A 27,740-nucleotide genomic window follows, 5' to 3' on the forward strand; every position below is an offset into this window, starting at 1 on the left:
TGCAATCAGGCAGGAAAGGGCGCGCCAGGAAATACTCGGGTATTTCCGGGCCCTCTCGGCTAGTTTCGTAAAGCTCCAATGGCTGGGAGAGGAGATTCGAAACTACATTTCCCTTAATGCACTGGGACCTTAAAGTCAATCAATTTAGCTACACTCTTTTGAGCCAAGGGCGGTGGAACGACCGTCTTGCAAATATTGGAGTATATGAGAATTTTTTTTTTTAATGCTATTAGTCTTTTATTTCGTGAGCATGGTATACTTTGATTTACTTAGGTCTTCTGTAATATTTTTTCAGTATAGTTTTATATTATTGTCCATAATGGTTTTGCATATTTTGTCTATTTTTGAGTACTTCATAATTTTTTATTCTATTTTCAAGTTTTTAATTTATTTTTAATTGGAGGATAATTGCTTTACAATGTTATGTTGGTTTCTGTAAGAATTTCTTAAGGAACTTTTAAAAATGCATTTTTCTGGGGCCTAATTTAGAGAGTCTGCATTTTCACTTCATGCCCCATGTGTTTCTCTGGCAAGTGTTCTCAGAGGACTAGCTTTGGAAGTGGAGAAGGCAATGGCACCCCACTCCAGTACTCTTCCCTGGAAAATCCCATGGGCGGAGGAGCCTGGTAGGCCGCAGTCCATGGGGTTGCTAAGAGTCGGACAAGACTCAGCGACTTCACTTTCACTTTTCACTTTCATGCATTGGAGAAGGAAATGGCAACCCACTCCGTGTTATTGCCTGGAGAATCCCAGGGACGGGGGAGCCTCGTGGACTGCCGTCTATGGGGTCGCACAGAGTCGGACACGACTGAAGTGACTTAGCAGCAGCTTTGGAAGACCCAGTGAAGACGAAGATACACATGGGCAGAGAAGCCTTAACACTGGCTAAGAAACTCTTCTGGTCTTGCCCGTACTACCAATTTGCTCTGTGATTTTGGGCAAGTCATCTGCTTCTTGGACACACTGGCCTTTCAAGCCCTCAAACTTACCCACTCTGACTGGTTCCAGATCCTTCACCTGGAACACTTTCCGCAGTGTCTGCCCTTCTTCTCCCCACCCCTCCCATCCTTTCCAAAGTAAATCCAATCTCACCCTAAATAGCACTTCCTCTGGAGTCTCTTTTATTGACCCCTGACTGAATTTTAGTCCCCACAGCACCCTGTAATTTTCCTCTGAGTCACTCTGGGATAGCTATAATAATTTATTTCAAAGAATTTATGATTTATTTTTGCTTGTGCTGGGTCTTCATTGATGTGAGAGGGCCTTCTCTAGTTGTAGTAAGCAGGGGTTACTCTTTGTTATGGTGTGTGGACTCTCATTACAGTGGCTTCTCTAATTGCAGAGTGCAGAGTTAGTTGCCCCTTGGCAGGTGGGATCTTCAGGAACCCGGGATTAAACCTGTGTCCCCGGCATTGGCAGGTGGATTCTTAACCACTGGACCACCAGGGAAGTCCCACTATAATCATTTAATTATGTACAAGTATCTGTTTACTGTCTGGGTTCTCTGGCAGATTATAAAGTCTGTAATGGCAGGAACCATGATTGTTCTGGTCACTGCTGTTTTTTCGGGGTCTAGCACGGTGCCTGATACATAGCAGGAATATCGTAACTATTGTTGGTTGAATGACAGGCTGCCTGACAATCCAGGCATCTTAAGTATTTGTATGTGGTAGGAAATAAAAATCAATCTATTTAGAGGGGAACTTGAACCAGAGGTGGTTAGACTTGATTGAATCGACTTGATTGGATTGACAGCAGATAAGCTATAGAATCATAACCACACTTCCAGCAGATTCCTCTGGAAGACATTTATTGGATGGGTTGCAGAGAGAGGCAGCAAGACCCAATCATTCACTTTTTGGATAAATATTTATGCTAAGTGACTTTAGTTATGACTGACTCTGTGTGACCCTATGGACTGACCATAGCCTGCCGGGCTCCTCTGTCCATGGGATTCTCCAGGCAAGAATACTGGAGTGGGTTGCCATGCCCTCCTCCAGGGGGTCTTCCCAACCCAGGCATTGAACCTGCATCTTTTACCTCTCCTGTATTGGCAGGCAGGTTCTTTACCACTAGTGCCACCTGGGAAGACCCGTCTTTATTGAGTACCCACTATGTGCCAGTCAGACATTATACTTGACATTGGGGATAGCACTTTGAGCAAAAACAGAGGTGTCCCCATGAAGGTGAAAGTCACTCAGTGATGTCTGACTCTATGTGACCCAATGGACTGTACCATCCCATGGAATTCTCCAGGCCAGAATACTGGAGTGGGTAGCCATTACCTTCTCCAGGGGATCTTCCCAACCCAGGGATCGAACCCAGGTCTCCCTCACTGCAGGCAGATTCTTTATCAACTGAGCCACCAGGGAAGCCCATGTCCCTATGGTAGGGAGCTTACAGCTGTCACAGAAGAATGGAGGAAACAGGGAGTTGTTTCCAGGCTTTTGAGTTTCAAAAGCCAGGCCCTCATGAAACAGAAACGATTCAGGGCAACTGATTTTGGAGTAACTATTAGAGGTGAGAATTTGATCTCAGTTTCCTCCTCACTTCCCCCAGTCTCAATCTCTGCACAAAGGAGATAAAGATTACCTAAGGTTTGGAAGCAAAGAGGTGGGGGGAATGGCTATAACTGTCAGTGGGTTCTCGAGATTGGAACTCTATGCCCTGCTTCCCTAGGCCAAGACTGCTGCTGCTGCTTGAGAAGCAAGGGTACACATAGGTCAATAACCCAGAAGCTCCATTTCACAGGTAGATTAAGTTACAACCTTGTGGACAACTGATATAGGATTAAGCAGGACAGTGCACCTCAAACAACTAAGGATTAGGTGGATTCTCCCCCTTCACCCTGTTAATTTTCCAAAAGGTTTATACAGACTGTAAAACAAGGGTGGAAAGAGCCTTGAACTGTCTAAGAGTGTCCCTCCATTCAGATAGAAAAGAGAGTTGAAAAGAAGTTTACTTGGGACTTCCCTGGTGGTCCAGTGGCTAGGACTCTGTGCTCCCAATGCAAGGGGTCCAGATTTGACCCCTGGTTGGGAAACTAGATCCCACATTTGCAATTAAAGATCCTGCATGCCACAATGAAGACAGAAGATCCCAAGTGCTACAATTAAGACCCAATGCAACCAAATAAATTAAATATTTTTTTTTTTTAAGAAAGAAGAAGAAAGGTGGCTCAGTGGTAAAGAATCTGCCTGCCAATGCAGGAGATATGGATTTGATCCCTGGTCCGGGAAGATCCCACATGCCATGGAGCAACTAAGCCAATGTACCACAACTATTGAACCTGTGATTTAGAACCTGGGAACCACAACTACTGAGCCCACATGCCCAACTGAGCCTGAGTGCCCTAGAGTCTGTGCCCCTTAACAAGAGAAGCCACTGCAATGAGAAGCCTGTCCACTGCAATGAAGAGTAGTGCTCCCCCTCTCCACTCACCGCAACTAGAGAAAAGCCTGGGTAGCAATGAAGACCCAGCACAGCCAAAAATAGATACACAAATAAATAAATGAATTTAAAAAATTAATTTTCATAAGGGGCAAAATAGTTACATTTCCTGCACAGGAAATTCCGTGACATGAGATTGATAATCCTACGAATCAGAAATGATCTCACAAGCAAATGTGAAGATGCAACTGTTAGAAAGGCTGGGAGGTGTGACCAAGGATGCTACCAGAGTTTGTTCTGGAAGAAAGAGATCCTTAGCCAAAGCAGAGGGTCCGGGGGAAAATGAATGTGTCTGAAGGAAAGAAGCAATCTGACATGGGGACAGACTGGTTGCTACTCATGCATAGTCTGTGTACAACAAGGAATGTCACTTACCATCCAGTCTTACAAGGAAGGATTAAGTCATTAGCCACTACAGTCACTGCCCTAAGTACTTCTTGAAAGGAATTCAGGACAAAGAACAGGATGAGGCACACTGTGCTTTGGAAAAGTGCACAAAACAGGCCCTTAGATAATTAGCTATAAAATTTTTTATGAACCTCAATTCTTCTGTCCTCCTATACATAGAAAAGCACTAAAATCACAAACTGAGATACCTGTTCCTCATGGCTAGTAGTAACCTACAGAGATGTATGTGAGATTGTACACACACACACACACACACACACACACACACACACAGAAGTCGCTCAGTCATGTCCGACTCTTTGCGACTCCATGGATTATAGCCCACTAGGCTCCTTGGTCCATGGGATTTTCCAGGCATGAATACTGGAGTGGGTTGCCGTTTCCTTCTCCCGAGATTGTACATACTCTTTGGCCAAAATCACAGGTACACTGGCCTCTCTCCCTCCCTCTCATCAGCAGTTCCTTAGAGCTATCAGAGAGGCTGTCTCTCAGGCTATAGTCCTCAGTAAGATAAGGCATAGAACTCAACTCACAGCTCCAATGTCGTGCACTTTTTTTCCAGTTGACAGTTGGTGACCACACAGAGAGGGACCCAGAGCAGACTTCCCTCATTTGCCTGTACTCTAGAATGATCCAGAGCCCTGGTACCACCAAGGGCTCCTTGTGTCCATCTACCTCCTTGGTGTGTCCCAATGAAATTAGATGAGTCTCTCTTAAACTCCAGATCTCCCATCTCGGTTGACAATCCTGAGTTTTATTCACAGGTTGTTAAATTCCTTGGTATGAGAAGTGGGTTATCCTTGAACTTAGGTTCAAGAAGAGATAGCTGTATTTCCTGTATTGAGAGACATTGGGGAAATTTTCCTCAGGTGAAGCATACTGAGGAGGACTTCCCTGGTGGTACAGTGGATAAGAATCTGCCTGCCAGTGCAGGGGACACAGGTTCATTCCCTGGTCTGGGAAGATACCACATGCTTCAGAGCAACAAAGCCCATGGGCCACAACTACCGAGTCCATGGGCTGCAGCTACTGAAGCCCCTGTGCCTAGAGCCCACGGTCTGCAAGAGAAGCCACCACAAAGGGAAGCCTGTGCACGACAATGAAGAGTAGGCCCCGCTTGCTGCAACTAGAGGAAGCGTGTGAGCAGCAACAAAGACCCAGTGCAACCAAAAATAATAAATAAATACAATTATATTTTAAAAAGAAAGACATTGTGGAGGTTTGGACTGGGTGATGAGGTTGAAAGCCAACGACAGCTTCATAAACTCTAACAGAAAGTGAAAGTGTTAGTTGCTCAGTCATGCCTGACTCTTTACAACCCCATGAACTGTAGCCTGCCAGGTTCTTCTGTCCATGGAATTCTCCAGGCAATAATACTGAAGTGGGTTGCCATTCCCTTCTCCAGGGGATCTTCCCAACCCAGGGATCAAACCAGGGTCTCCTGCATTGTAGGCAGATTCTTTACCATTTGAGCCACTAAGGAAGACCAAACTTTAACAGGGTTAGTTGGAATTAAAGTGAAGCTACCACATGAGAGCTTTCAGCTCCAAAGATAAGGGACACAGTTCCAGACACAGTTCCTTCTGGCTGGTTTCAGCTTTCTCAGGCGAGACATTTATGGCAGTGGGGAAGGTGAGTCCTTATACCAAGCAGCAGTCCCATAGGGAAACCCACTCATTAACGTCGAAAAGTTGCTCATCAAAAGATGAACACATAAGGACTGGCCATCCAGTGCTATGAGAAACTGTGGGGGTGGGGTTTAGATTGCTGGAGGGAGAAAGCAAGGCAGGTAAAAGAGCTGCAATGACTCCAGGGTGACACCTAGAGGAATTAAGCTCACAAACAGCACGTGTCCACCAGATGGTTTTCAATAGTAATTTTATCTGGGCAAATGAACTTTAAAATAGGGAATCAGTTCAGTTCAGTTCAGTTCAGTCGCTCAGTTGTGTCCGACTCTTTGAGATCCCATGAATCGCAGCACGCCAGGCCTCCCTGTCCATCACCAACTCCTGGACTTCACTCAAACTCACGTCCATCGAGTCGGTGATGCCATCCATCCATCTCATCCTGTCGTCCCCTTCTCCTCCTGCCCCCAATCCTTCCCAGCATCAGAGTCTTTTCCAATGAGTCAACTCTTCGCATGAGGTGGCCAAAGTACTGGAGTTTCAGCTTTAGCATCATTCCTTCCAAAGAAATCCCAGGACTGATCTCCTTCAGAATGGACTGGTTGGATCTCCTTGCAGTCTAAGGGACTCTCAAGAGTCTTCTCCAACACCACAGTTCAAAAGCATCACTTCTTCGGCGCTCAGCCTTCTTCACAGTCCAACTCTCACATCCATACATGATGACTGGAAAAATCATAGCCTTGACGAGATAGACCTTTGTTGGCAAAGTAATGTCTCTCCTTTTTAATATGCTGTCTAGGTTGGTCATAGCTTTTCTTCCAAGGAGCAAGCGTCTTTTAATTTCATGGCTGCAGTCACCATCTGCAGTGATTTTGGAGCCCCAAAAAATAAAGTCTGACACTGTTTCCCCATCTATTTCCCATGAAGTGATGGGGCCAGAGGCCATGATCTTCGTTTTCTGAATGTTGAGCTTTAAGCCAACTTTTTCACTGTCTTCTTTCACTTTCATCAAGAGACTCTTTAGTTCTTCTTCACTTTCTGCCATAAGGGTGGTGTCATCTGCATATCTGAGGTTAGTGATATTTCTCCTGGCAATCTTGATTCCAGCTTGTGCTTCTTCCAGCCCAGCATTTCTCTTGATGTATTCTGCAAAGAAGTTAAATAAGCAGGGTGACAATCTACAGCCTTGATGTACTCCTTTTCCTATTTGGAACCAGTCTGTTGTTCCATGTCCAGTTCTAACTGTTGCTTCCTGACCTGCATACAGATTTCTCAAGAGGCAGGTCAGGTGGTCTGGTATTCCCATCTCTTTCAGAATTTTCTACAGTTAATTGTGATCCACACAGTCAAAGGCTTTGGCATAGTCAATAAAGCAGAAATAGATGTTTTTCTGGAACTCTCTTGCTTTTTCCATGATCCAGTGGATGTTGGCAATTTGATCTCTGGTTCCTCTGCCTTTTCTAAAACCAGCTTGAACATCAGGAAGTTCATGGTTCATGTATTGCTGAAGCCTGGCTTTGACAATTTTGAGCATTACTTTACTAGCTTGTGAGATGAGTGCAATTGTGCGGTAGTTTGAGCATTCTTTGGCATTGCCTTTCTTTGGGATTGGAATGAAAACTGACCTTTTCCAGTCCTGTGGCCACTGCTGAGTTTTCCAAATTTGCTGGCATATTGAATGCAGCACTTTCACGGCATCATCTTTCAGGATTTGAAATAGCTCAACTGGAATTCCATCACCTCCACTAGCTTTGTTCGTAGTGATGCTTTCTAAGGCCCACTTGACTTCACATTCCAGGATGTCTGGCTCTAGGTCAGTGATCACACCATCGTGATTATCTGGGTTGTGAAGATCTTTTTTGTACAGTTCTTCTGTGTATTCTTGCCACCTCTTCTTAATATCTTCTGCTTCTGTTAGGTCCATATCATTTCTGTCCTTTATCGAGCCCATCTTTGCATGAAATGTTCCCTTGGTATCTCTAATTTTCTTGAAGAGATCTCTGGTCTTTCCCATTCTGTTGTTTTCCTCTATTTCTTTGCATTGATTACTGAGGAAGGCTTTCTTATCTCTTCTTGCTATTCTTTGCAACTCTGCATTCAGAGGCTTATATTCTTTTTCTCCTTTGCTTTTTGCTTGTCTTCTTTTCACAGCTATTTGTAAGACCTCCTCAGACAGCCATTTTGCTTTTTTGCATTTCTTTTCCTTGGGGATGGTCTTGATCCCTGTCTCCTGTACAATGTCACAAACCTCATTCCATAGTTCATCAGGCACTCTATCTATCAGATCTAGTCCCTTAAATCTATTTCTCACTTCCACTGTATAATCATAAGGGATCTGATTTAGGTCATACCTGAATGGTCTAGTGGTTTTCCCTACTTTCTTCAATTAAAGTCTGAATTTGGCAATAAGGAGTTCATGATCTGAGCCACAGCCAGCTCCTGGTCTTGTTTTTGTTGACTATATAGAGCTTCTCCATCTTTGGCTGCAAAGAATATAATCCATCTGATTTTGGTGTTGACCATCTGGTGATGTCCATGTGTAGAGTCTTCTCTTATGTTGTTGGAAGAGAGTGTTTGTTATGACCAGTGCATTTTCTTGGCAAAAGTCTATTAGTCTTTGTCCTGCTTCATTCCGTATTCCAAGGCCAAATTTGCCTGTTACTCCAGGTGTTTCTTGACTTCCTACTTTTGCATTCCAGTCCCCTATAGTGAAAAGGACATCTTTTTTGGGTGTTAGTTCTAAAAGGTCTTGTAGGTCTTCATAGAACCGTTCAACTTCAGCTTCTTCAGCGTTACTGGTTGGGGCATAGACTTGGATTACTGTGATATTGAATGGTTTGCCTTGGAAACGAACAGAGATCATTCTGTCATTTTTGAGATTGCATTCAAGTACTGCATTTCAAACTCTTGTTGACCATAATGGCTACTCCATTTCTTCTGAGGGATTCCTGCCCACAGTGGTAGATATAAAGGTCATCTGAGAAACAGGGAATAGAGTTTCCCAAAAAGAAGAAAAGAGGAGCCAACAAATACTTCCATAAGTATTTATTTAATTGGGAACTCAAGGAAACCCTGAAATGGCCAAGATGGGGTTGTTTCACATTCCAAAACTGGTTTTTGCATAGTTAAAGAAATTGCTTTGATAAAACATCTTTTCAAAATTCTGAACCTAGGGGAACAAAAGTCCTTCTAGGAGGAGCTTGCATTTCTCTCCTTGTGCCTTGAGATATAAGATGTTCTACCACGACTCTCAGGAACTCTTACATACATCACCTCCAATTTCTGAGACAGAGGGGAAAAAACAGAAAAGAGGCCTTTTTAAACGCAAGCAAGTAAATTTAACTTATTCTGTTCACTTACTTACAAACAAATGAGTTTTATATTGTCATAACTGATTAATGACTAAGTTTTTAGTTTTTATTTTATTTTTTAATGACTAAGCTTTTCAGTGAAGCTATGGGATATCTTGCTGTGTATGTCTATATGTCTGTGTATATGTTATAGATATATTTCTACCTCTGGGTAGTAACGCCAAAATTAATTTGTAAAGGAACTCTATATAATTGGCTTAAATGAAATTGAGCACGTATATAAATGCTCAGAAATATAAAAGAAACTAACCCAAATGGATTTCAGGTTCACATGAATCTGGGAAATATTCAGTATTACAGTAATATCTGGTGGTAAACAAGTTTAAGCCTTTTGATTTGAATAATATTGAGATGACATAATCCTTTTATTGTATGTAGGGTTGTTAAAAGAGATCTGATTCTCTGTAATCAGAGAATCAAATAATATAATAAAATCAGATAATTAAATAAGATCTGATTATCTCTTACAAAATCTGTCAGCAAGAAAAATAACTTGCTATAGTGAGATTTTTACAAGTAAATTAAGTATAAATGAGATAAGAGTTTTTAGGTAAACTCTTTAGGAATGAACAAACAAGACCAAGCACTAAATTTGAAGAATGATCACGTTTGAATACGGAAAGAGGAACTGCCACTGAAGGAGAGGAACAAGGCTAGCAGTCAGAGAAGAGATTCTCTCTCTTTAGTTGCTAAGTCGTGTCGGATTCTTGCGACCCCATGGACTGTAGCCTGCCAGGCTCCTCTGTCCATGGGATTCTCTGGGCAATAACATTGGAGTGGGTTGCCATTTCCTTCTCCAGGGGATCTTCTCGACCCAGGAATTGAACCCGGGTCTCCTGTATTGCAGGCAGATTCTTTACTGACTGAGCTAGGAATAATTATGTTTTACAGTATGTTTACTTAAAAATAGTTTCTGCAGACTTTTGGTAATTTGAAACTTTGGAGTTTCGCTAAGTTAAGTTAAATGATAGAAGTTTGTTGAATATCTAGGTCATTTACTGGAGAAGGCAATGGCACCCTGCTCCAGTACTCTTGCCTGGAAAATCCCATGGACGGAGGAGCCTGGTAGGCTGCAGTCCATGGGGTCGCTAAGAGTCGGACACGACAGAGCGACTTCACTTTCACTTTTCACTTTCATGCATTGGAGAAGGAAATGGCAACCCACTCCAGTGCTTTTGCCTGGAGAATCCCAGGGACAACGGAGCCTGGTGGGCTGCCGTCTATGGGGTCGCACAGAGTCGGACACGACTGAAGCAACTTAGCAGCAGCAGGTCATTTACAAATAAAATAATATACTTCAAATTAATATAAAGATTCTTTTACAGAGAAACTAATGATATTTAGGACTATTAGTTAATATGAGACATTTTCTATAAGAAAGTACATGATTTTAGAAATTATAGCTAATAAGTTTGTCATTCTACAGAATGCTAGTTTAGTTCATAATTGCTTACTTCTTAACTTTTAATAGAAATTAAGGTTTTAATGGTTTAAAATTATAATTAAAACATATAACTCAAACTTTTAAAAATTAATAAGGAAAATATATATTTGTATGCAAAGGAAAAATAAAGTATAAAGAAAGGAAGTGAATTTTGTTAAGGGAAAAGGAAATAATTTTGTCCTAAAAAAGATTAAAGACAGAGAGAGAAAAGGGACAGCACAGGACAAAATCTGAAGGTAAAACAAGAAAGTTACAGAAGGTTATGGAAAAGAAATTCTAGGAAAAGGGTTTTGTATTTGAGCAGGACTGGCTAAGATCAGAATTAACTTAATTGGTTGAGTTTTACTATTAAAAATATGCTGGTACAAAATTAGAATTTGTTTTTCTCTCTCTGTTAAGAGGGACAAAGTTTTCTTGGAATACTGATCTGCTTTTGATGGCAGATTGTCAAGTTTCTTTACCTTTTAAACAACCTGTTGTAAACTTTTGTATTTGCCTCTGAAATATTCTTTTGTCACTTGATTGAGGGCAGGAGGAGAAGGGAGTGACAGAGGATGAAAATGGTTGGATGGCATCACTGACTCAATGGACATGAGTTGGAGCAAGCTCTGGGAGATAGTGAAGGACCGGGAAGGCTGGCATGCTGCAGTCCATGGGGTCGCAGAGTTGAATGTGACTTAGCGAGACTGAACAATTGTCACTTAGTCAAATAAATATTGTTTCATAGTGACCTATGATCCTATTTGACCAAGTGTTTAATTTTTTTTCCTTTTTAAAAAATTACTTATTTATTTACTTATTTATTTTTTGGCTGCACTGAGTCCTCACTACTCCCTGTGGACTTTCTCTCGCTGCGGTGAGTAGCAGCCACACTCTGGTTGCGGTGCCCAGGCCTCTCATTGTGGCAGCTTCTCTTATTGTGGAACGTGGGCTCCAGGTGCATGGGTTTCAGTAGTTGTGTCACATGGGCTTAGTTGCCCCTCGGCATGTGGAACTGACATGGGACTGAACCCATGTCCCCCAAATTGAGATGTGGATTCCTAACCACTGAACCACCAGGGAAGTCTCTAAAATTTTTGATATCTTTGACAAGCTTCCTCAAACCAATTTTAAAATGAAGTTCTTTTGACCTCTAGCTAACCTGGGGATACTTCAGAGGATACCAAAACATCTCAAAGGAAGATGATAAGTTAATTATGCTTATTTGGTATATTAAATTACAGGGGAAGCACTGTCAACTTTCTTAGGTTATAGTGTATGTTGTGTTAGTTGCTCAGTCATGTCTGACTCTTTGGGACCCCATGGACTGTATGTAGCCTGCCAGGCTCCTCTGTCCACGGAATTCTTCAGGCAAGAATACTGGAGTGCACTGCCATTTCCTTCTCCACTATGGGTAATTGTTATTAACATAAATGTTCTGGAAATTATATGAAATGCCTAAAATCTGACTGTGTCCTGATAAAATGTTATCAGTCATAATTCTAGTTATTAATATTCTATGTCACAAAAATAACTAAATTTTTTTGACAACTACATTGTAATCAGGTCTTTAGCCATGCCCTTTAAAATCTTTTGTCATTTATAGACAATTATTATTTTGCTCTGATGCTTCATAAAAATGCTTCATTTTCAAGAAGACTCATAGAAAGGGCTTTCTGATAAGTACAGGTCTCTGAAAATGTTTAGATTATATTGCTGAACTGGGTAAAAAATTAAAAGAATTCTAATGGAAAACTTGATGGCATCAAACCTATGAAGTATCAAGATTAACAAGTGTGGCTTTTTGTCTGAAATATTACTGAATTTTAATCTTTGCTTTCCAGATGTAAAGAAACCTTTCCCCTTAAGCTAACTGTGATTTACAGCAATCTGATGAATTATATCTTTGTAAGCAGAACTGAAACATTTATCTTTTCTCTCTACTTGATCCCTCCAGAATTTGGAAACTCTTAGTGAGTATTCTTATTTTCATGGCAATACTGTTATTTGCATAAATTCAGTAAGAACCTATTCTCCTTACAACAGCACACAATTGGAAACATTGGTTATACTCTCAAGGCTTTGATTGGAATGTTATAATTGAGAGATGTGCATAGACTCAGATAAGACAAGACAGCATTAAGGAACTAAGACTGACTTTATGGAGCCATTAACTTCTTGAAAAAAATAGTCTGGTACCTTGTAACCTTATCAGGTGAATAATTCAAGCCATTTCCCAGCAGGTTCAAGAACCTCAAGACATTTTGGATCCTCAAGAAGAGAGTTATTCACCCAAATTTATAGGTATCTCAAACAGAATCTGATGGCCAGTCCTTAGCATGACTTTCCTGGCCTTGAGAAACCTTTTATAGTTCAAACCTGAGAATCCTTATGAAAAGTTCTAGCAAAACCAATTTAAAAGAGCGTTTGTTGTTGTTCAGTAGCTAAGTCATGTTTGACTCTTTGTGACCCCATGGACTGAGGCACACCAGGCTCCCCTGTTCTTTACTATCTCCTCGAGTTTGCTCAAACTCATGTCCACTGAGTCCGTGATGCTATTTAACCATCTCATCGTCTCCTACCCGCTTCTCCTTTTGCCTTCAATTTTTCCCAGTATCTGGGTCTTTTCCAATGAGTCAGCTCTTAGCATCTGGTGGTCAAAGTACTGGAGTTTCAGCTTCAGTATCAGTCCTTCCAATGACTATTCAGGACTGATTTCCTTTAGGACTGACTGGTTTGACCTCCTTGCAGTCCAAGGGACTCTGAAGAGTCTTCTCCAGCACCACAGTTCAAAAGCATCAATTCTTTGGCACTCAGCCTTCTTTGTGGTCCAACTCTCAAATATGTACATGACTACTGGAAAAACCATAGCTTTGACTATATGGGCCTTTGTTGGCAAAGTGATGTCTCTGCTTTTTAATATGCTGTCTATGTTGGTCATAGCTTTTCTTCCAAGGAGAAAGCATCTTTTAATTTCATGGCTGCAGTCACTGTCTGAAGTGATTTTAGAGCCCCCCAAAATAAAACCTGTCACTGTTTCCACTTTTCCCTTTCTATTTGCCATGATCTTGATGGAACCCCAAAATTCTGAGTTTTAAGCATATATGGTCAATTATACTTATATATATAATCAGGTTAAGTTTATTGAAACTGGACTCATTTTGCAAGCAAATTAGTCTTAATCTGGCTATATTTTGTAGCGACAAGGATAGTTTTCAAAAGAAAAATTATGTTTCAGTAATATACCTTTGTAGATATTAAGTTCTAGTGCTGTTAGTTGTCTTTGAGTTTTGGTATTTACTGCCTAAGACTTACTTCCCAGATGACTCCTTTTTACCAATTTGCATTATTGTAAGGTTTAATGAACTATTCAAAGGACAGTCTAAAATTGATTCTGATGTTTACCCTAGTAATCTATCTTTGGATGAAGATCAGATGTGCCATGACCTGAAACAAGGAGATTTCAAACTGGAAAAGACATCATTTAAAGAACTGTCTCCAAACCTAGATGAAAGGATTTTTATCATATTCTTAACTAGCTCATGTGCAGTGAAACCAAAGAGAATTAACTCCTGCATTCATTCCTCCCACTTTAAAAAGGGCCCCTGTTCCAGACTGGTCTAAAGATAGGACTGCTGACCTCAATATCACCTTAAAAGAATACCCACACCAGGATGAGAAGAAGATGACATGAGAAGTGAACAGCTATTCCAAGATGCTGGGCCTGACCTGTGTGATCATTTATAGTGTTTTCTTGGTTTCTGTCATGGATACACAAATCCTATGCAGAGTTTAAAAATCAATCCAATTGTTGTATTTATGGTCAATTACCCATGTTCAGTACTTTTGGTTTACCTTGGTGAATTTTTTCCACTCCAAGGCTTGCTTGGATGGCCCTTAGGAAATTTATTCTAGAAGAAAAAAGTTATATAGTTCTTTCAAGTCCTTATTGATATTACTAGATGGGACTCCCTCACTTGGCTAATCAATCATACCAGCTCTGCCCCTGGCCATAAATACAATTTTTCTTTAAAAGTTAATCACTCAAGCTCAATCAGAACAATGAGCTAAATGTTAGTCAAAAATCATAACCTCCTGCTTACTGGGAGAGACCATCCCTCAATTATGGGATGGATTTATATTGTTAATACCAGGCTATAGTCATTTAAATTTAAAGGCTTCCTTATGGTGGGAACAATTAAATTATACTAGAGATAAGGAGCTTAACAACATTAGGAAATTGGGCAGAGTGCCTTATGAACAACGTCAACTTATCATTACCTTTAAAGATAGCAATTGGTATGGAACAGATGGGTCAGGTGACCAGGGCTCACATCCAATGTAGGTTCTTGGTTTAAATGCTAACTTAAGGGACTTCCCTGATGGTCCAGTAGCTAAGACTCCACACTTTCAATGCAGAGGGCCAGGGTTCTGTTTCTGGTTGGGGACCTAGACCCCACATGCTGCAACTAAGAATTTGTATGCCGAAACTAAAGATCCCTCACTCCACAACTAAGACTCGGTGCAGGCAAATAAATAAATTAAAAAAATCCTTACTACTAACTGTACTACCTGTATTCTGCTTACTCTACAAGATTGTTGTTTTTCACATTACCCAAAGTGCTACTGAGATTCTGACAAATATTTTGATGACCAAGCAGCTTGAAACAGTCAACCAAATATACAGCTGTTTAGTCCCTAAGTTGTGTCTGACTCCTTTCGACTCCATAGACTCAGTGTGCCAGGCTCCTCTGTCCATGGAATTCTCCAGGCAAGAATATTGGAGAGGGTTGCCATTTCCTTCTCCAGGAGATATTCCCAACCCAGGAATTGAACCTGGCTCTCCTGAGTCACTTGCATTGGCAGGCAGATTATTTCCCACTGAACCACCAGGGAAGCCCCGGCCAAATATATAGTTCTATATAAAATTAAAATAATTGTAATAATGTAACTCTGGACAGAGAAGCCTGGCATGCTGCAGTTCATGGGGTCACAAAGAATCAGACACCACTTAGCCAGTGAACAATAGTGTAACGGAAATGGCAACCCACTCCAGTGTTCTTGCCTGGAAAATCCCAGGGACGGGGGAGCCTGATGGGCTGCTGTCTATGGGGTCGCACAGAGTCAGACACGACTGAAGCGACTTAGCAGCAGCAGCAGCAGACATGGGAAGAGGCAACAAAAGGGAATCATTTCCTGAAACATAGCAGACTAGTGAGACAAGTGGTTCAGATACTTTTACGCTACTATTAACAGGGACATTAATAATGCACTGAGTGGCATATCAAGGGAATCCTCTCCTGACCTAGGAATAAGCCTTCCTGGCACCATGGGACAATTTGGTTATGAAATACCTCCCAAACCTTGGTTAAATTTAGGACCACAAGGTGGCACTGTAAAACAAGGAATGTCACTCACCATCCAGTTTCACAAATCTTCTAGAGTAAGTCCTCAGCACTGACCTACAATACACCCTGAAAGAAATTCAGGATGAAGAACAGGGTGAACCACTGTGCTTTGAGAAAACAGGCAAAACAGACCCTTAGATAGCTAGATATGATAGGAACATTTTTGTGAACCCCAATTCTTGCATTTTCCCATACTTAGAAAAGCATTAAAATAATGAACTGAGATACCTGTTCCTCTCGACTAGCAGTAACCTTCTTCCAAGATGTATGCTGGATTGCACACACCACTTACCAAAGTTACAGATATACTGGCCTCTCCCCTACCTCTTGGGAGTAGTTTCTCAGAGCTATGGAAGCTGCTGCTAAGTCACTTCAGTCGTGTCTGACTCTGTGCGACCCCATAGACAGCAGCCCACGAGGCTCCCCCATCCCTGGGATTCTCCAGGCAAGACCACTGGAGTGGGTTGCCATTTCCTTCTCCAATGCATGAAAGTGAAAAGTGAAAGTGAAGTCGCTCAGTCGTGTCTGACCCTCAGTGACCCCATGGACTGCAGCCTACCAGGTTCCTCCAACCATGGGATTTTTCCAGGCAAGAGTACTGGAGTGGGAGGCCATTGCCTTCTCCCAGAGAGGGGAAAAATAGATTTTTGTTTTAGAGTGTTGAGTTTCAGAACTGTTTCAGGAACATCAAAGGGGAACTTACCTACATAAAAGCATTTGGACAGCAACTTAAATTTAAAAAACAAAAAACTCCACTTACTTAATCAGAAAAAGTTCACTCCACTTATTTCCTTGAATCTCCATACCTGCTAAGAAGTGAAGATGTATGTTAAGATCTTCTGATGTAGTCCAAAAATCTTGGCTTTCTCTGCCCACTGAAGCCAAATAAAATATGGAGACAAGGTTTGGAAGAAATAGAAAGGTGGCTTCAATCCTCAGGTGGAGGAAGGGAGACACAGCAGGCTCCTGCCTCAGGCACTGGGCTTCCCTTCCTCCAGAAATCAGAGGATTATATAGGTGAGGGCACAGAGTCAAGGGTCAGTGACAAAGAACAAAGGTGTAAGGATCTTATATTCTTTTTCCTCTTGCGCTGTTTCAAAAACAGATATAGACTGGAGTCAAGCAGCCTGTTAGTTGGGTCCATTGTCTTTCCTGGAGCCTTCCCCTGGTGACTCAGTTGGTAAAGAATCTGGCTGCCATGCAGGAGACCCAGGTTTTATCCCTGGGTCAGGAAGTTCCCCTGGAGGAGAAAATTGCAATCCACTCCAGGATTCTTGCCTGGAAAATCCCATGGACAGAGGAGCCCATAGGGCTATGACCCACAGGGTCGCAAAGAGTTCCAACCAAAAGGACTGAACGAATTTTGCATTGCATGCATGCACTGACTACAGACAGGAACATTCAAAGTAAAAAAAGTGCTCAGAAAAGGGCAAGAGAAAAAAAGAAAACTTTTTCCTTTTTCTCACTGGAACACTTTTAGTACTTTATAGAATTAAAAAACAAAATTCAGCCAAATACATTTCAAATATCTAATTAGTTATAGAAGATTCATAAATTAGGCAGCATCCCATATCTCCAAAGAGCTATAGTAAAGGAAAGGTTTTCAAACGCAGGACATGAAATCCATAAACAGAAGAAAAGATTACTTTAGGCATGAAAATGAAAGTGGAAAGTCGTGTAGTCCTGTCCAACTCTTTGCTATCCCCATGGACTATACAGTCCATGGAATTTTCCAGGCCAGAGTACTACAGTGGGTAGCCTTTCCATTCTCTGGGGGATCTTCCCAACCCAGGGATCGAACCCAGTTCTCCCGCATTGCAGCCATAGGTAACATATTTTATGGGGAATGGAAGGGATCTATATGGCAGATTATTTCAGTTTCCTTTGGGGACAACAGAGACCCCGTGTGACAGATGGCCTCATTGGTGCTGACCAAAAAATTCCTAACTTGTTAAGACTACATTTCTGAATGACGTTGAAATTTAAGCTACGACAGGTATTAATTCCCGGATTAGGGACTTGTCCTTACAATAAGTGACTCCATTTCAAGCCTACAGTTTTCTTTCAAACAATAGTAAAGTTGAAATAAGGACATCCAGAGAGATGAAGTGACCTGCCAGAATAACAGAGCAGGCAAAAGACCTCTTCATTCCAAATCCCGCGGCGTTCTCCCTCACAATGCTGCCTTTTTGACTGAAATGGGTCTGGAAGTTAGTGCCCTTCCCTCTCTAAAACTGAGAGAACATTTAGGAACCATCTGCAGAGTTAAGGAGTGGAAATGATCTCAGAGGGAAAGGATGCATTTTCCCGGTTGAGCGCCTCTTACTGCTCCTCTAACACCCTTTCCCCTTTGTGTCTTTTAAGCGCGAAAAATTTTCTCAAAAGACCAGGTGCGCTCAGGCTCCTCTTTCTTAGAACTACATTTCCCACAATGCCTCAGGAGGCCTCACATAGCTGGAGAACTACAATGCCCGAAATGCCAAGGGGTTTTTGTTTTTGTTTTTTTAAGAGGCAGATAAGCTTCCATTCCAAATTAAAAAATGAAGTTTACCCACTCTATAGTCCAGATATAGTCACTTTCCCCTTTCCTGCCAGAGACTTCCGTTTCCAGCTCGAACTTCCGACTCCATTATTCTCCCGGTGGGAATGCCTGGGATAAATACGCAAGCGGAGAGTAGAGCGCATGCGCTGACCGGCACCGGACTTTGGGCTTTTTGGGCGGCCCGCAGGTCCGGGCACGTCCCGCCTTGCGCGTGCGCAGACGATAAACCAACGCCCCAGAGTTGAGGCGCGGGTGTAGTGCCGCGTTTTAGTGAAGTCGCACGTGAAGAGCAGCGGTGGCCAGAGCCCGGTGAGTGCAGGCTGAGACCGGGACTCAGGGGCTGCACGCGGGACTGGGTGGCGGCGGCCGCTGCAGGTGTGAGTCCGGCGGCCGCGAGGCCTGACGAGCGCCTGTGGGGAGGGGTCCGAAGTCGCGCGGCGGGCAGTCTTAACAGTGGACCCGGATCCTCGTTGCTATGCAACAGGGGGCGTCGTTACTAAGTAACAGGGGAGGTGCGCGTTTCCGGGGAGAAGAGTTCGCGGTGCTGCTCCAAGGTCCGGTCGAGGACACGCGGCTGTCAGGTTTGCGGGACCAGGCCAGCGCTGAGCCCCTCGACCCCAACTCCCGCCTACGACTCGGCCTCCCGCGGCTTCGCTCCGAGCCGTTTGGGGGTACCCCGAACCCCTGGGCCGCGCCGCGTCCCTTGCCGGCGACGTCACTCAGCAGCCTTGGCAAGGGACACGCTGTTCGAAATAGCACAAGCATGCCACTGACACCCTGTCTCGGGAAGGCCGGGCCCTGGGGAAAGCGCCGTGCGCATGGGAAGCTGCCCCTTTGCTCGTCGCCCTGCCCCCAAACAGTTGCTGGGCAGCAGCTGTTAGGGGTTTAGCGGGGGCTGCCCCCACCTGCCGGGACGCTGACTTCATACTCCCGAGTAGCAGCTTCACCCGGTTTAGGAGCTTCTTTTCCACGCAGCTGTGCTTTTCGAGTGGCCGCTGCATATTTGGATCAACTTTAAAATAGTCCTCTCCGTACCTCTCCATGGCTCTCCGTTGTCATTCTCACCGCTTCTTGGGCTTCTTGACACTCATTTAACAAGCATTTATTAGTCATTGTTCTGTGCTAGGCACTGGGAATTCCAAGGAAGGTTAGCTATCAAGTGTGAAGGGGAGGTGCTCAAAGTCTTTTGGGGAAGGCAGGCATAAAAACTGCTAAATTATGCTACAGTGCAATGAGTGGTATATTGGCAATTTGTGGGCTACAACTTTCCTATAGATGTTTATAGTTTACAAAGTTCTTGTAGAAACATGTTAACTACTTGCATTAACTCTTAACCTCATTTGATCCCATTTTAGATTTGAGGAGACTGAAACTCAGACAGTTAAGTAATAAGGTAGAAGGTAGTGGCTTCTAAATTTTATTTTTTTTGGCCGCGCGGCAGTGCATGTGGGATCTTAGTTCCCTGGTCAGGGATTGAGCCCACACCCCCTCCACTGGAAGCATGGAGTGTTAACCACTAGACTGCCAGGGGAGTTCAGTAGTGGCTTCTAGTGTGTGGCAGAACTGAACCTGGGACAGGAAAGTCTAGAGTGCTTTGTACACTGCTGAATTTGGGCGGCTTTGCCCGAACAGTAGACTTTCCCCTGTGCTGCTGATCATTTGTGGCAGTTGTCCTGTTATGCATCAGAAATCCCCAAGGAGCTCTGAAAACAAAAGCCTGAACCTGACTCTGGGGAGAGTCCGAGTAAAGAAGCCCTGGGGGCTGGAGGGTGCAGGTGGGACAGACACTCCAGATTGAGGAGGCTCAAGCCCTTTTCATGGCAACCACAATTGAGAACTGCTTCTCCATGGGGGCAGTTTCTACAGTGATGGGGAAATCAGGACCGGCAGAAGGCACAAAATCAGCTGCCCCTCCTGCTGTGTTGTGATTTATAGTGCGAGAGGAAGCGAGGAAGCGACAGGAGGAAGGAGCCTTGGCAGGGAGCCTGGGGACCACCCTACCCTACCCTCTTAGCAAACCACAGCTAAACATATAGTGTCTTCTCACTGCTCCTGCTGCTGCTAAGTCGCTTCAGTCGTGTCCGACTCTGTGCGACCCCATAGACGGCAGCCCACCAGGCTCCCCCGTCCCTGGGATTCTCCAGGCAAGAACACTGGAGGTGGTTGCCATTTCCTTCTCACTACCACAGTTAAATGAAGCAGTTTCCCCAGTTCAGCCTGTCCCTGCCCAAGCCATATTGCTGCCGCCTAAACAAAAGTGGCAGGTCTAGTCCCAGCTTTTTGCTGCAGAACCATGACCTGTGAGTCCAGCAGGTGGGTCATCATCTGGTGGGTGGTCTCCTTGTGGGAATCTGGGTGCCCTCTGTCTGTGAGGTGGTTGATTTGGGGCAGAACCTTAAGCTCCTTGAGGGCAGCAACCATGTCTTAATGAGGCAGGGTGGGTGGGATGTGGAAGGAGCAAAAGGGCAAGGTTTAGACCCTGGGTTCTGGAGTTAGGTCCCCGTCCTGCTGTGTGAACTTGAACAACACTTGATCTCTCTAAGCCATAGTTTTCTGAGTAAATGTGGAGAAATAACAGTATCTTATAAGATTGTTGTGGACTTAAATGTGATGGTGAAAGAACAAGCACTTTGTAAATTATCAAGCAACACACACACACACACACGCACACAATTTGTTGTTGTTGAGTGCCTGCTATTTGCTGAGACATTTAAGACATCCTTCCTCTCAGAGCTCATGGCTGCTGCAGCCCCTGACTCCCATGGCTTCTTTTTATCAAAAGTATTTGGTTGGGATGAAGTGAGGAGGTATCATGGCGATGGGTTAGACCCTTGCTGAAGGAGAAATGAGGAGGAATCCTGTTAAAGAAAACAATTTGAAGAGAAAGGGAAAAGTAAAAGTGTTAGTCGTGTCCAACTCTTTGTGACCCTATGGACTGTAGCCTGCCAGACTCCTCTGTCCATGGGATTCTCCAGGCAAGAATACTGGAGTGGGTAGCCAGTCCCTTTTCCAGGGGAATCTTCCCAACCGGGATCGAACCCAGGTCTCCTACATTGCACGCAGATTCTTTACCATCTGAGCCACCAGGGAAACCTTTGAAGAAAGGGAGTAGCTTTCTTATCTGCGAAGGGCTCACTCCGGAATCGGGTTAGATTTGGTTGCTGGTACATTTCCGAAGGTTGACTGGCAGGCAATGCCAGCCTCACTGTGGAGAGTTTATTTCAAGGTCCCCCTAGTTTCCTCAGATTTCCGGGTGGCTCAGTGGTAAGGAAAACACCTGCCAATGCAGGAGATGTAGGAGCTCCGGGTCTGATCCCTGGGTCAGGAAGAACCTGTGGAGGAGGAAATGGCAACCCGATCCAGTATTCTTGCCTGGAGAATCCCATGGACAGAGGAGCCTGGCGGGCTACAGTCCATGAGGTTGCAAAGAGTCAGACCCGACTGAGCGATTGAGCACACACAACTCCCCTGGACTGAAGCAAATGGCTGCCTGAAGGTTGAGGCTGGCACAGAACGCAGGAGACTTCCATTTGGGGGTGGGGGTGGGGAGCAATTCACGTCACCTTGACCTTCAAGATAGGAGAAGTCATCGGATCCCTCTGGGTGGAGGTCCTTGGATATAGAATCCAACCCAAGATAGCATCCCTGCTCGTTACGTCCCCAGTGCAGTCATGACCCAGATAGACCAGGAACTGACCTGTGCTTTCCTCATCTCTGACCACGGGCAGGCAGGAACCATCTGGTTCTTGATTTGTGCCAGAAGAAGAGTAGAAGACTTCCCAACCTGAGGTTGTTCCCTCTGAACTGTCTGTTTTGCAGCCTGCCTGATCCTACAGGTCTCAGGAGGGATTTAGAGCAACTGTTCTGTGCCAGAAAGTGCCCCAAATGTGATATTTTTATAACTGGTTCTTGGACCCTCCTTCCCACTAAACAAAAACGAGAATATCTTCTCCTCCTTGATTTCTGGCTGACTACCTGAGGGCCCTGGTAGCTACAAAAACTTCAAACACCTGACTGCTCCTGCCTCAGGGGCCTGGCTAAGCCTCTGCTCCTCAAGTCTAAATCTCTGACACTCCCAGGAGCTGCAGGTTCATTTCTGAGCCTGGAAGAGAACAGGGAATTTGCCGGTGCTGTTTGACTTTTCTCAAGCACGGTAGCAAATAGAAGTTGGAACTGAAAATGTTTTTCTTGGCTAAATCCACTGGTACTTCAATGAGTTGATACTTGTTGGGTCTTAACTTGCCTACAGCATCACATTACAGAGGAGATCAGAGCATAAGACACAAAGCAGTTAACTGAATTATCACCAGTAATTCATGGAGTGGACTGGTAGATGCCAAGTCTATTTTAGCTCATGAATAATCTCTTGGGTGACTTTCCAATCACTTGTGAGATTTGAGTTGGAGAGGATACAGCACGGTGGTATATGTGAGGGTGCTGATGTCACGTGCATGCATGCTGAGTTGCTTCAGTGTCCAACTCTTTGTGACCCCACGGACTGTAGCCCGCCATGCTGCTCTGTCCATGGGATTCTCCCGGAAAGAATACTGGAGTGAGTTGACATGCCCGCCTCCAGGGGATCTTCCCAACCTAGGGATCAAATCGGTGTCTCCTTGTCTCCTGCACTGCAGGCAGATTCTTTCCCGCTGAGCCACCAGGGAAGCCTGATGTCAGGTATACCTGAATTCAAATTCTGGCTCACCTACTTACTACTTATCCTTCCTCAGTTTCTTCATCAGTTAAATGGGGGATAAGAACAGTACCTACCTAATGGGTTGTAGTGAGGATTAAATGAGATAGGTGGCCCATGGTTAACTTTTTATTATTAATAATATTGTTCCTTAAAAGTTGTGCTTTAACTCTTTGCCTCTGTTGGGGGCTGGGGAGTTGAGGTCATTCAGTGTGAGTGGATCTTGACTTTGCACAGTGGAATCCTCTGGGGGGCTTTTGGAGGTCTAAGCCGGGGCCATACTCACCGTGACATCAGAACCTCCTGTCTTTAGGGCAGAGGCATCAATAGTTTGTGAAGCTTCCAGATGTTTCCAGTGAGCAACCACAGTTGTGATCCACCTTCACTTCTATAATTTGGAAGCAGAAGTTTAGGTCCAAATCCTGGCCTTTCTCCTTAGCCCCAGTGACCTTGGGTGGATGACAAAGTCCTAAGTCTCAGTCTCTTCTCTACCCATAGTGGTGAGGAGGATAAGGACCATCTCACGTGATACTCCTGCAGAACAGATGGCCTGTGTACAGTGTGTTCTTGTGTATTTGAGCACCCAACCAAGCATGTTTCTTTACATCTTTACGCAGTGGTAATCCTATTTGAGTGCAATTTTTAAGTTTGTAAAATATATGTATTAGCTTTATCTAAAGTAGATTATAACTTCCTTGGGGACAAAGCTTTATAGTCTTATATATATATATATATATATATTTTTTTTTTTTTCTTTAATGCCCAAAGCACCTAATACACAAAGGCAGGCCTTCAGGTTTTTAGAACTGGAGTAAGCCTCAGAGAGATCTTCTCATCCACCTTAAGGCGCTGACGTATACTTACTGGTTTATTAATATGCAAACAGTAAAGAACTTGAAAGAGGAACCTGTGAATCAGATGGTTGTACCCAGCTGAGGCTGAAAGTCTCAGTTCTGCGTTTCAACTAACAGGGAGGGGTGGAGGAGGGTGCTGGGGCAAGTCGCACTCAGGACAGTGGGTTTCTCTGCCAGTTCGGGCCCTCACTCATACCATGCTTCTCAACCCTGACAGATCCAGCCATGGCAGGCTTAGGCAGCGGTTCGCCATGGGGCAAGTATCTGTTCAAAGTTGTCCTGATGGTGCTCATGGCCCTCCTGCTCCTGCACTCAGCGTCTTCCCAGTCACATCGAGACTTTGTGACGCCGGGCCAGCAGAAGAGGGAGGCCCCAGTTGATCTCTTGAGCCAGATCGGTAGCTCTGTGCGGGGAACCTTGGATACCTGGATTGGGGCAGAAACCATGCACCTGGTTTCCGAGGTAAAGAGAGTGTTCCCTGCTGTGACCACACATGTTAAGGACAGAGGAGCCGTTGTTCACGGCCACCTGTCTTGACTCCACATCCTCTGTATCATAATCCGTGGGGCAGATAGCCCCCCAGTTCCACGGAATGAAGCCAGACAGCCCCTGCCTCTTGCACCCCCTTTGTTTCATTCCTACCCCAGAGCGTTTAGCTCCACCCCCATCTTTCCCTTATCCCTGCCTTTTCTTGCCAGAAAGACTGGGAAATGAGCCATCTTTGTAAACCTATGTCACTGGTGACGATGTGTCTGACTTTGGTCTAAATCTGACCTTAAGTCTTAAATTGGCCAAATATCAAGACCTGAGTCCATACTTTTACCTGGAGAGGCGGGAGTGGGGATGACTCAGGGCCTTAAGGCAGGGCTGTCTCTTCTACCCAGTGGCATCCCAAGCATGTTGCCATATACTTTTGATAGGTCTTATTGAATACCTGAAACAAAGATCTTACCATTTATAAGATCCATAATACAGAAGAGCCGATTGACTTCATTGTCACTGAAACAGCCTAGCCCGTCAGGGATGCTGCTTCCCAGACCTTCAATCCTTGGGAGGCTAGGAGGACCCCCCACCAAATTTTACAGGGTGACTGCTTCAGGGATTTGATGATTCTCCCACACATCCACATTCACCCACTACCACCACCAAAGTATTTGAGCACATCAGTTGAATTAGGGCCCCAGTGTCATGGGTTCCAGCTCAGGAAGGAGAAATGGCCTGTCCCCATGCACTGGAAGGTGGCTGTGGAAGGGACCCCTCAGCCAGGACGAGAAGCAGGTGGAGGCGTTCCTGGCTGGTGGTGGTGAGGCTCAGAGAGGAAGAACATCATTAATTATGGACTCATCTTGTGCCCTCCTCTTCCCACAGACCTTGGCGCAGATAATGTGGGCCATCTCGTCAGCCATTTCTGTGGCCTTCTTCGCACTGTCTGGGATCGCTGCTCAGTTGCTGAACGCCTTGGGGCTAGAAGGTGAGTGGCAGAGAACTGGTTAGGTCAGCTGGAGATTAACGTGTCACTTCCTGTTTGTGAGAGTTTATCTTTTCAAAGTCTAGACTTTTCCCTAGCTGTTTAACTCCTCCCAGGTCTCTCCAGAGGCAACCTAAGAGCAGGCTACTAACTGTGGCATCACACTAAGCCGTAGCGTCTTTTCTAACCAGCACCCACAGTGGCTCACTCCCATTTCACAGATGCAATGGACTCAGCCAAGGGAAGGAGTCTGCCCTCAGTCAGCTGGACCCGATGCTGGGATTTAAGCTCCATGACCTGAGGGGAAAGGATTTTTCCTTGGCTAAGGGGGTTTGGCTCTTCCCCTTTTTATTGGTCCTTGCCAGCTCCCCCCACTCCCTTCACCATGCCAGGGTGGCTGATTCTATGACTCTCTCTCCTTCCAGGAGATCACCTCACCCAGGGCCTGAAGCTCAGCCCCGGCCAAGTCCAGACCTTCCTGCTGTGGGGAGCAGGTGCCCTGGTTGCCTATTGGCTGCTGTCAGTGCTCCTCGGCTTGGTCTTGGCCTTGCTGGGGCGGATCCTGTGGGGCCTGAAGCTTGCCCTCGTCCTGGCTGCCTTTGTGGCCCTGGTGAGGTCCGTGCCCGACCCCTCCACCCGGGCGCTGCTTCTCCTGGCCTTGCTGACCCTCTACGCCCTGCTGAGCCGGCTCACTGGCACCCGCGCCTCGGGGGCCCAGCTGGAGGCCAAGGTTCGGGGTCTGGAACGCCAGGTGGAGGAGCTGCGCTGGCGGCAGAGGCGAGCGGTCAAGGGGCCCCGGAACGTGGAGGAGGAGTGAGAGGGTCGTCGGACGCCACCCCCTGCATCATACCAAAGAGCCCAGCTGCTTCTGGGTCACACAACCCTCCTTCCAGCCCCCTGCCTCTTTCTTGCCCTGTCTCTGAATCTTTCAGACCTTTCTCTCTGCAGACCCCTTAGCCGAGAGAGGAAGACCATGCCCCGACTTGTCCTCAGGGGCCCTGTCCTCTGAGGTTCTCTGGTTTGGGCTTGGTTCTCCCCACTCTTTCTCTGCTCCCAGCCTGTCTTAGCAGAGCAGGTGGTTGGCGGGGGGCTCCTGCCAGCTTCTGCACCTGCTCTCAGCGAGCACCCCGATCACTGCCAGTGGCCTCCATGACTCAGCCACGACTTGCCTTCCTCCAGTGCTCTTTCCCTCCTGTCCTTCTCTACCTCCCCCTTTGCCAAGTCCCCTCCTTCCATCCTTGTTTGTCTTCTCCTCCCAGCCCTGTACTCCAACCAAACCCCGGTCCCTCAAGGCGTGCTCCTGTCCCTTTCATTGCCCGGTGGTGGGGAGAGGCAGGGCCTATGGGGCCTGAGGGCAAACAGAAGTGAGGAAGTTCCCACCTGGGGCCGGGGCTGGAACGTACCTTGAGTCTGTTACAAGTGCCTTAATCCGAGCCAGCGGGGTCCTCCGTTTGCCCGCTGCTGCCATACTGTATGTAAGAAACTGCCCTGTGGCTGCTTTGTGTCAAGAGGAAAGTGGTTCCTCTCGGATTCTTGATTCCCCTTCAGCCAGAGCAAAAGATGACTGCTTTGCAGGCTTGTGCCTGCAAGTAGGACCCTGCGATGGGATCCCCCGTGGGGGTTTCAGAGACCCCGAAGGAGGAAAGAGGACTCATCTTCCTGTCTGCACAGCTCCAGGCGGTTCTCCATCTCTCTCTCCGTCACTGCCACTGAGGAGTCGCTGATCAGCGGCCCAGGAGGAGCACAGCACAGACAACAGAGATGCACCACACGGCCCCTTCTCATGCCCTGCAGCTGAGATGGCCCCACTGTGGGGGCCACTCATTTCTTCCTCCAAGGCTCTGGTGGAGGTGGGTGGCTTCCTCTGCCAGGCCCTGCACACGATGTGAAGAGTGAAGAAATGCCCAGTTCTTACTGTTGAGGTTGAAAGGAATCACAGCTGCAGTGATATATATATATATATTTTTATCGGCGCTTGGTTGGTTTTAAATAAAGTGCACGCTATTTTATTATCTCTTTCCGGATAAAATGTATTTGCTAAAAGTCTGGCTTGCCTTGATTGCTCCCTCTCCAGCTAAACCCATTTCTGCGGAGCTGCTTAGTTTCTCCCTGCAGGTGCCAAATAGGGAGAAAGGGAGTGAGAAAGACAGCTGGTACCAGGGACCCTTCCCTCCTGGGCTGAGGAATGAGGAGGGCATGCCCCATTCCCAAACTTCCTGGGACTGACCAACTTGGAGAGAGCAGTGTGCCTGTAGGGGAGGAGGGAAGGGACTGCTTCCATCCCTGTGTGCAGGAGTGGTAAAGCCTGGCCCCCAGCCAGAGAGAGACTGGCTTGCCCTCCCTGCATCCCCACCATGGTTCTCAACCCGGCCCATGGAATGGATCAGTTATTTCCTGGAGGGGTCCTGGTGTGGGTTTTCCTTTTTAAACTGCCCAGGAAAGGCTAATGTGCAGCCAGGTGCCCTGCTGTAGACCGCTTACTCCCAACACTGCTTGGCTGA

The 27,740-nt window shown here is 45.4% G+C and overlaps 1 protein-coding gene and 1 long non-coding RNA gene across 2 annotated transcripts; one reads left to right on the forward strand and one right to left on the reverse strand.

Moving 5' to 3' along the window:
- Positions 1–8,513: 8,513 nt before the first annotated feature.
- On the reverse strand, positions 8,514–18,353 carry LOC100847182 (uncharacterized). Its single transcript, XR_240657.3, has 4 exons — positions 18,241–18,353; positions 16,446–16,491; positions 15,696–15,751; positions 8,514–8,765 (listed from the first exon to the last, which is right to left on the reverse strand). It is a non-coding gene; the product is annotated as an uncharacterized lncRNA (long non-coding RNA).
- Positions 18,354–18,486: 133 nt separating this feature from the next.
- TMEM109 (transmembrane protein 109) lies at positions 18,487–27,268 on the forward strand. The gene is made up of 4 exons (NM_001046470.1): positions 18,487–18,536; positions 23,989–24,233; positions 25,140–25,242; positions 25,665–27,268. The coding sequence occupies exons 2-4, from the start codon at positions 23,997–23,999 to the stop codon at positions 26,054–26,056; spliced, it is 732 nt and encodes a 243-aa protein (NP_001039935.1). The 5' UTR covers positions 18,487–18,536; positions 23,989–23,996; the 3' UTR covers positions 26,057–27,268.
- The last annotated feature ends 472 nt before the right edge of the window (positions 27,269–27,740 follow it).

This window comes from Bos taurus, chromosome 29 (genome assembly GCF_002263795.3).
Source record: "Bos taurus isolate L1 Dominette 01449 registration number 42190680 breed Hereford chromosome 29, ARS-UCD2.0, whole genome shotgun sequence".
Taxonomy (NCBI): Eukaryota; Metazoa; Chordata; class Mammalia; order Artiodactyla; family Bovidae; genus Bos; species Bos taurus.

Bases quoted from the DNA above. Each gene is read 5' to 3' on its own strand.
- TMEM109 (NM_001046470.1), top strand. From the start codon at position 23,997: ATGGCAGGCTTAGGCAGCGGTTCGCCATGGGGCAAGTATCTGTTCAAA. The intron at 24,234-25,139 runs GTAAAGAGAGTG...CTCTTCCCACAG, and splicing joins CCATGCACCTGGTTTCCGAG to ACCTTGGCGCAGATAATGTG. The intron at 25,243-25,664 runs GTGAGTGGCAGA...CTCTCCTTCCAG, and splicing joins GAACGCCTTGGGGCTAGAAG to GAGATCACCTCACCCAGGGC.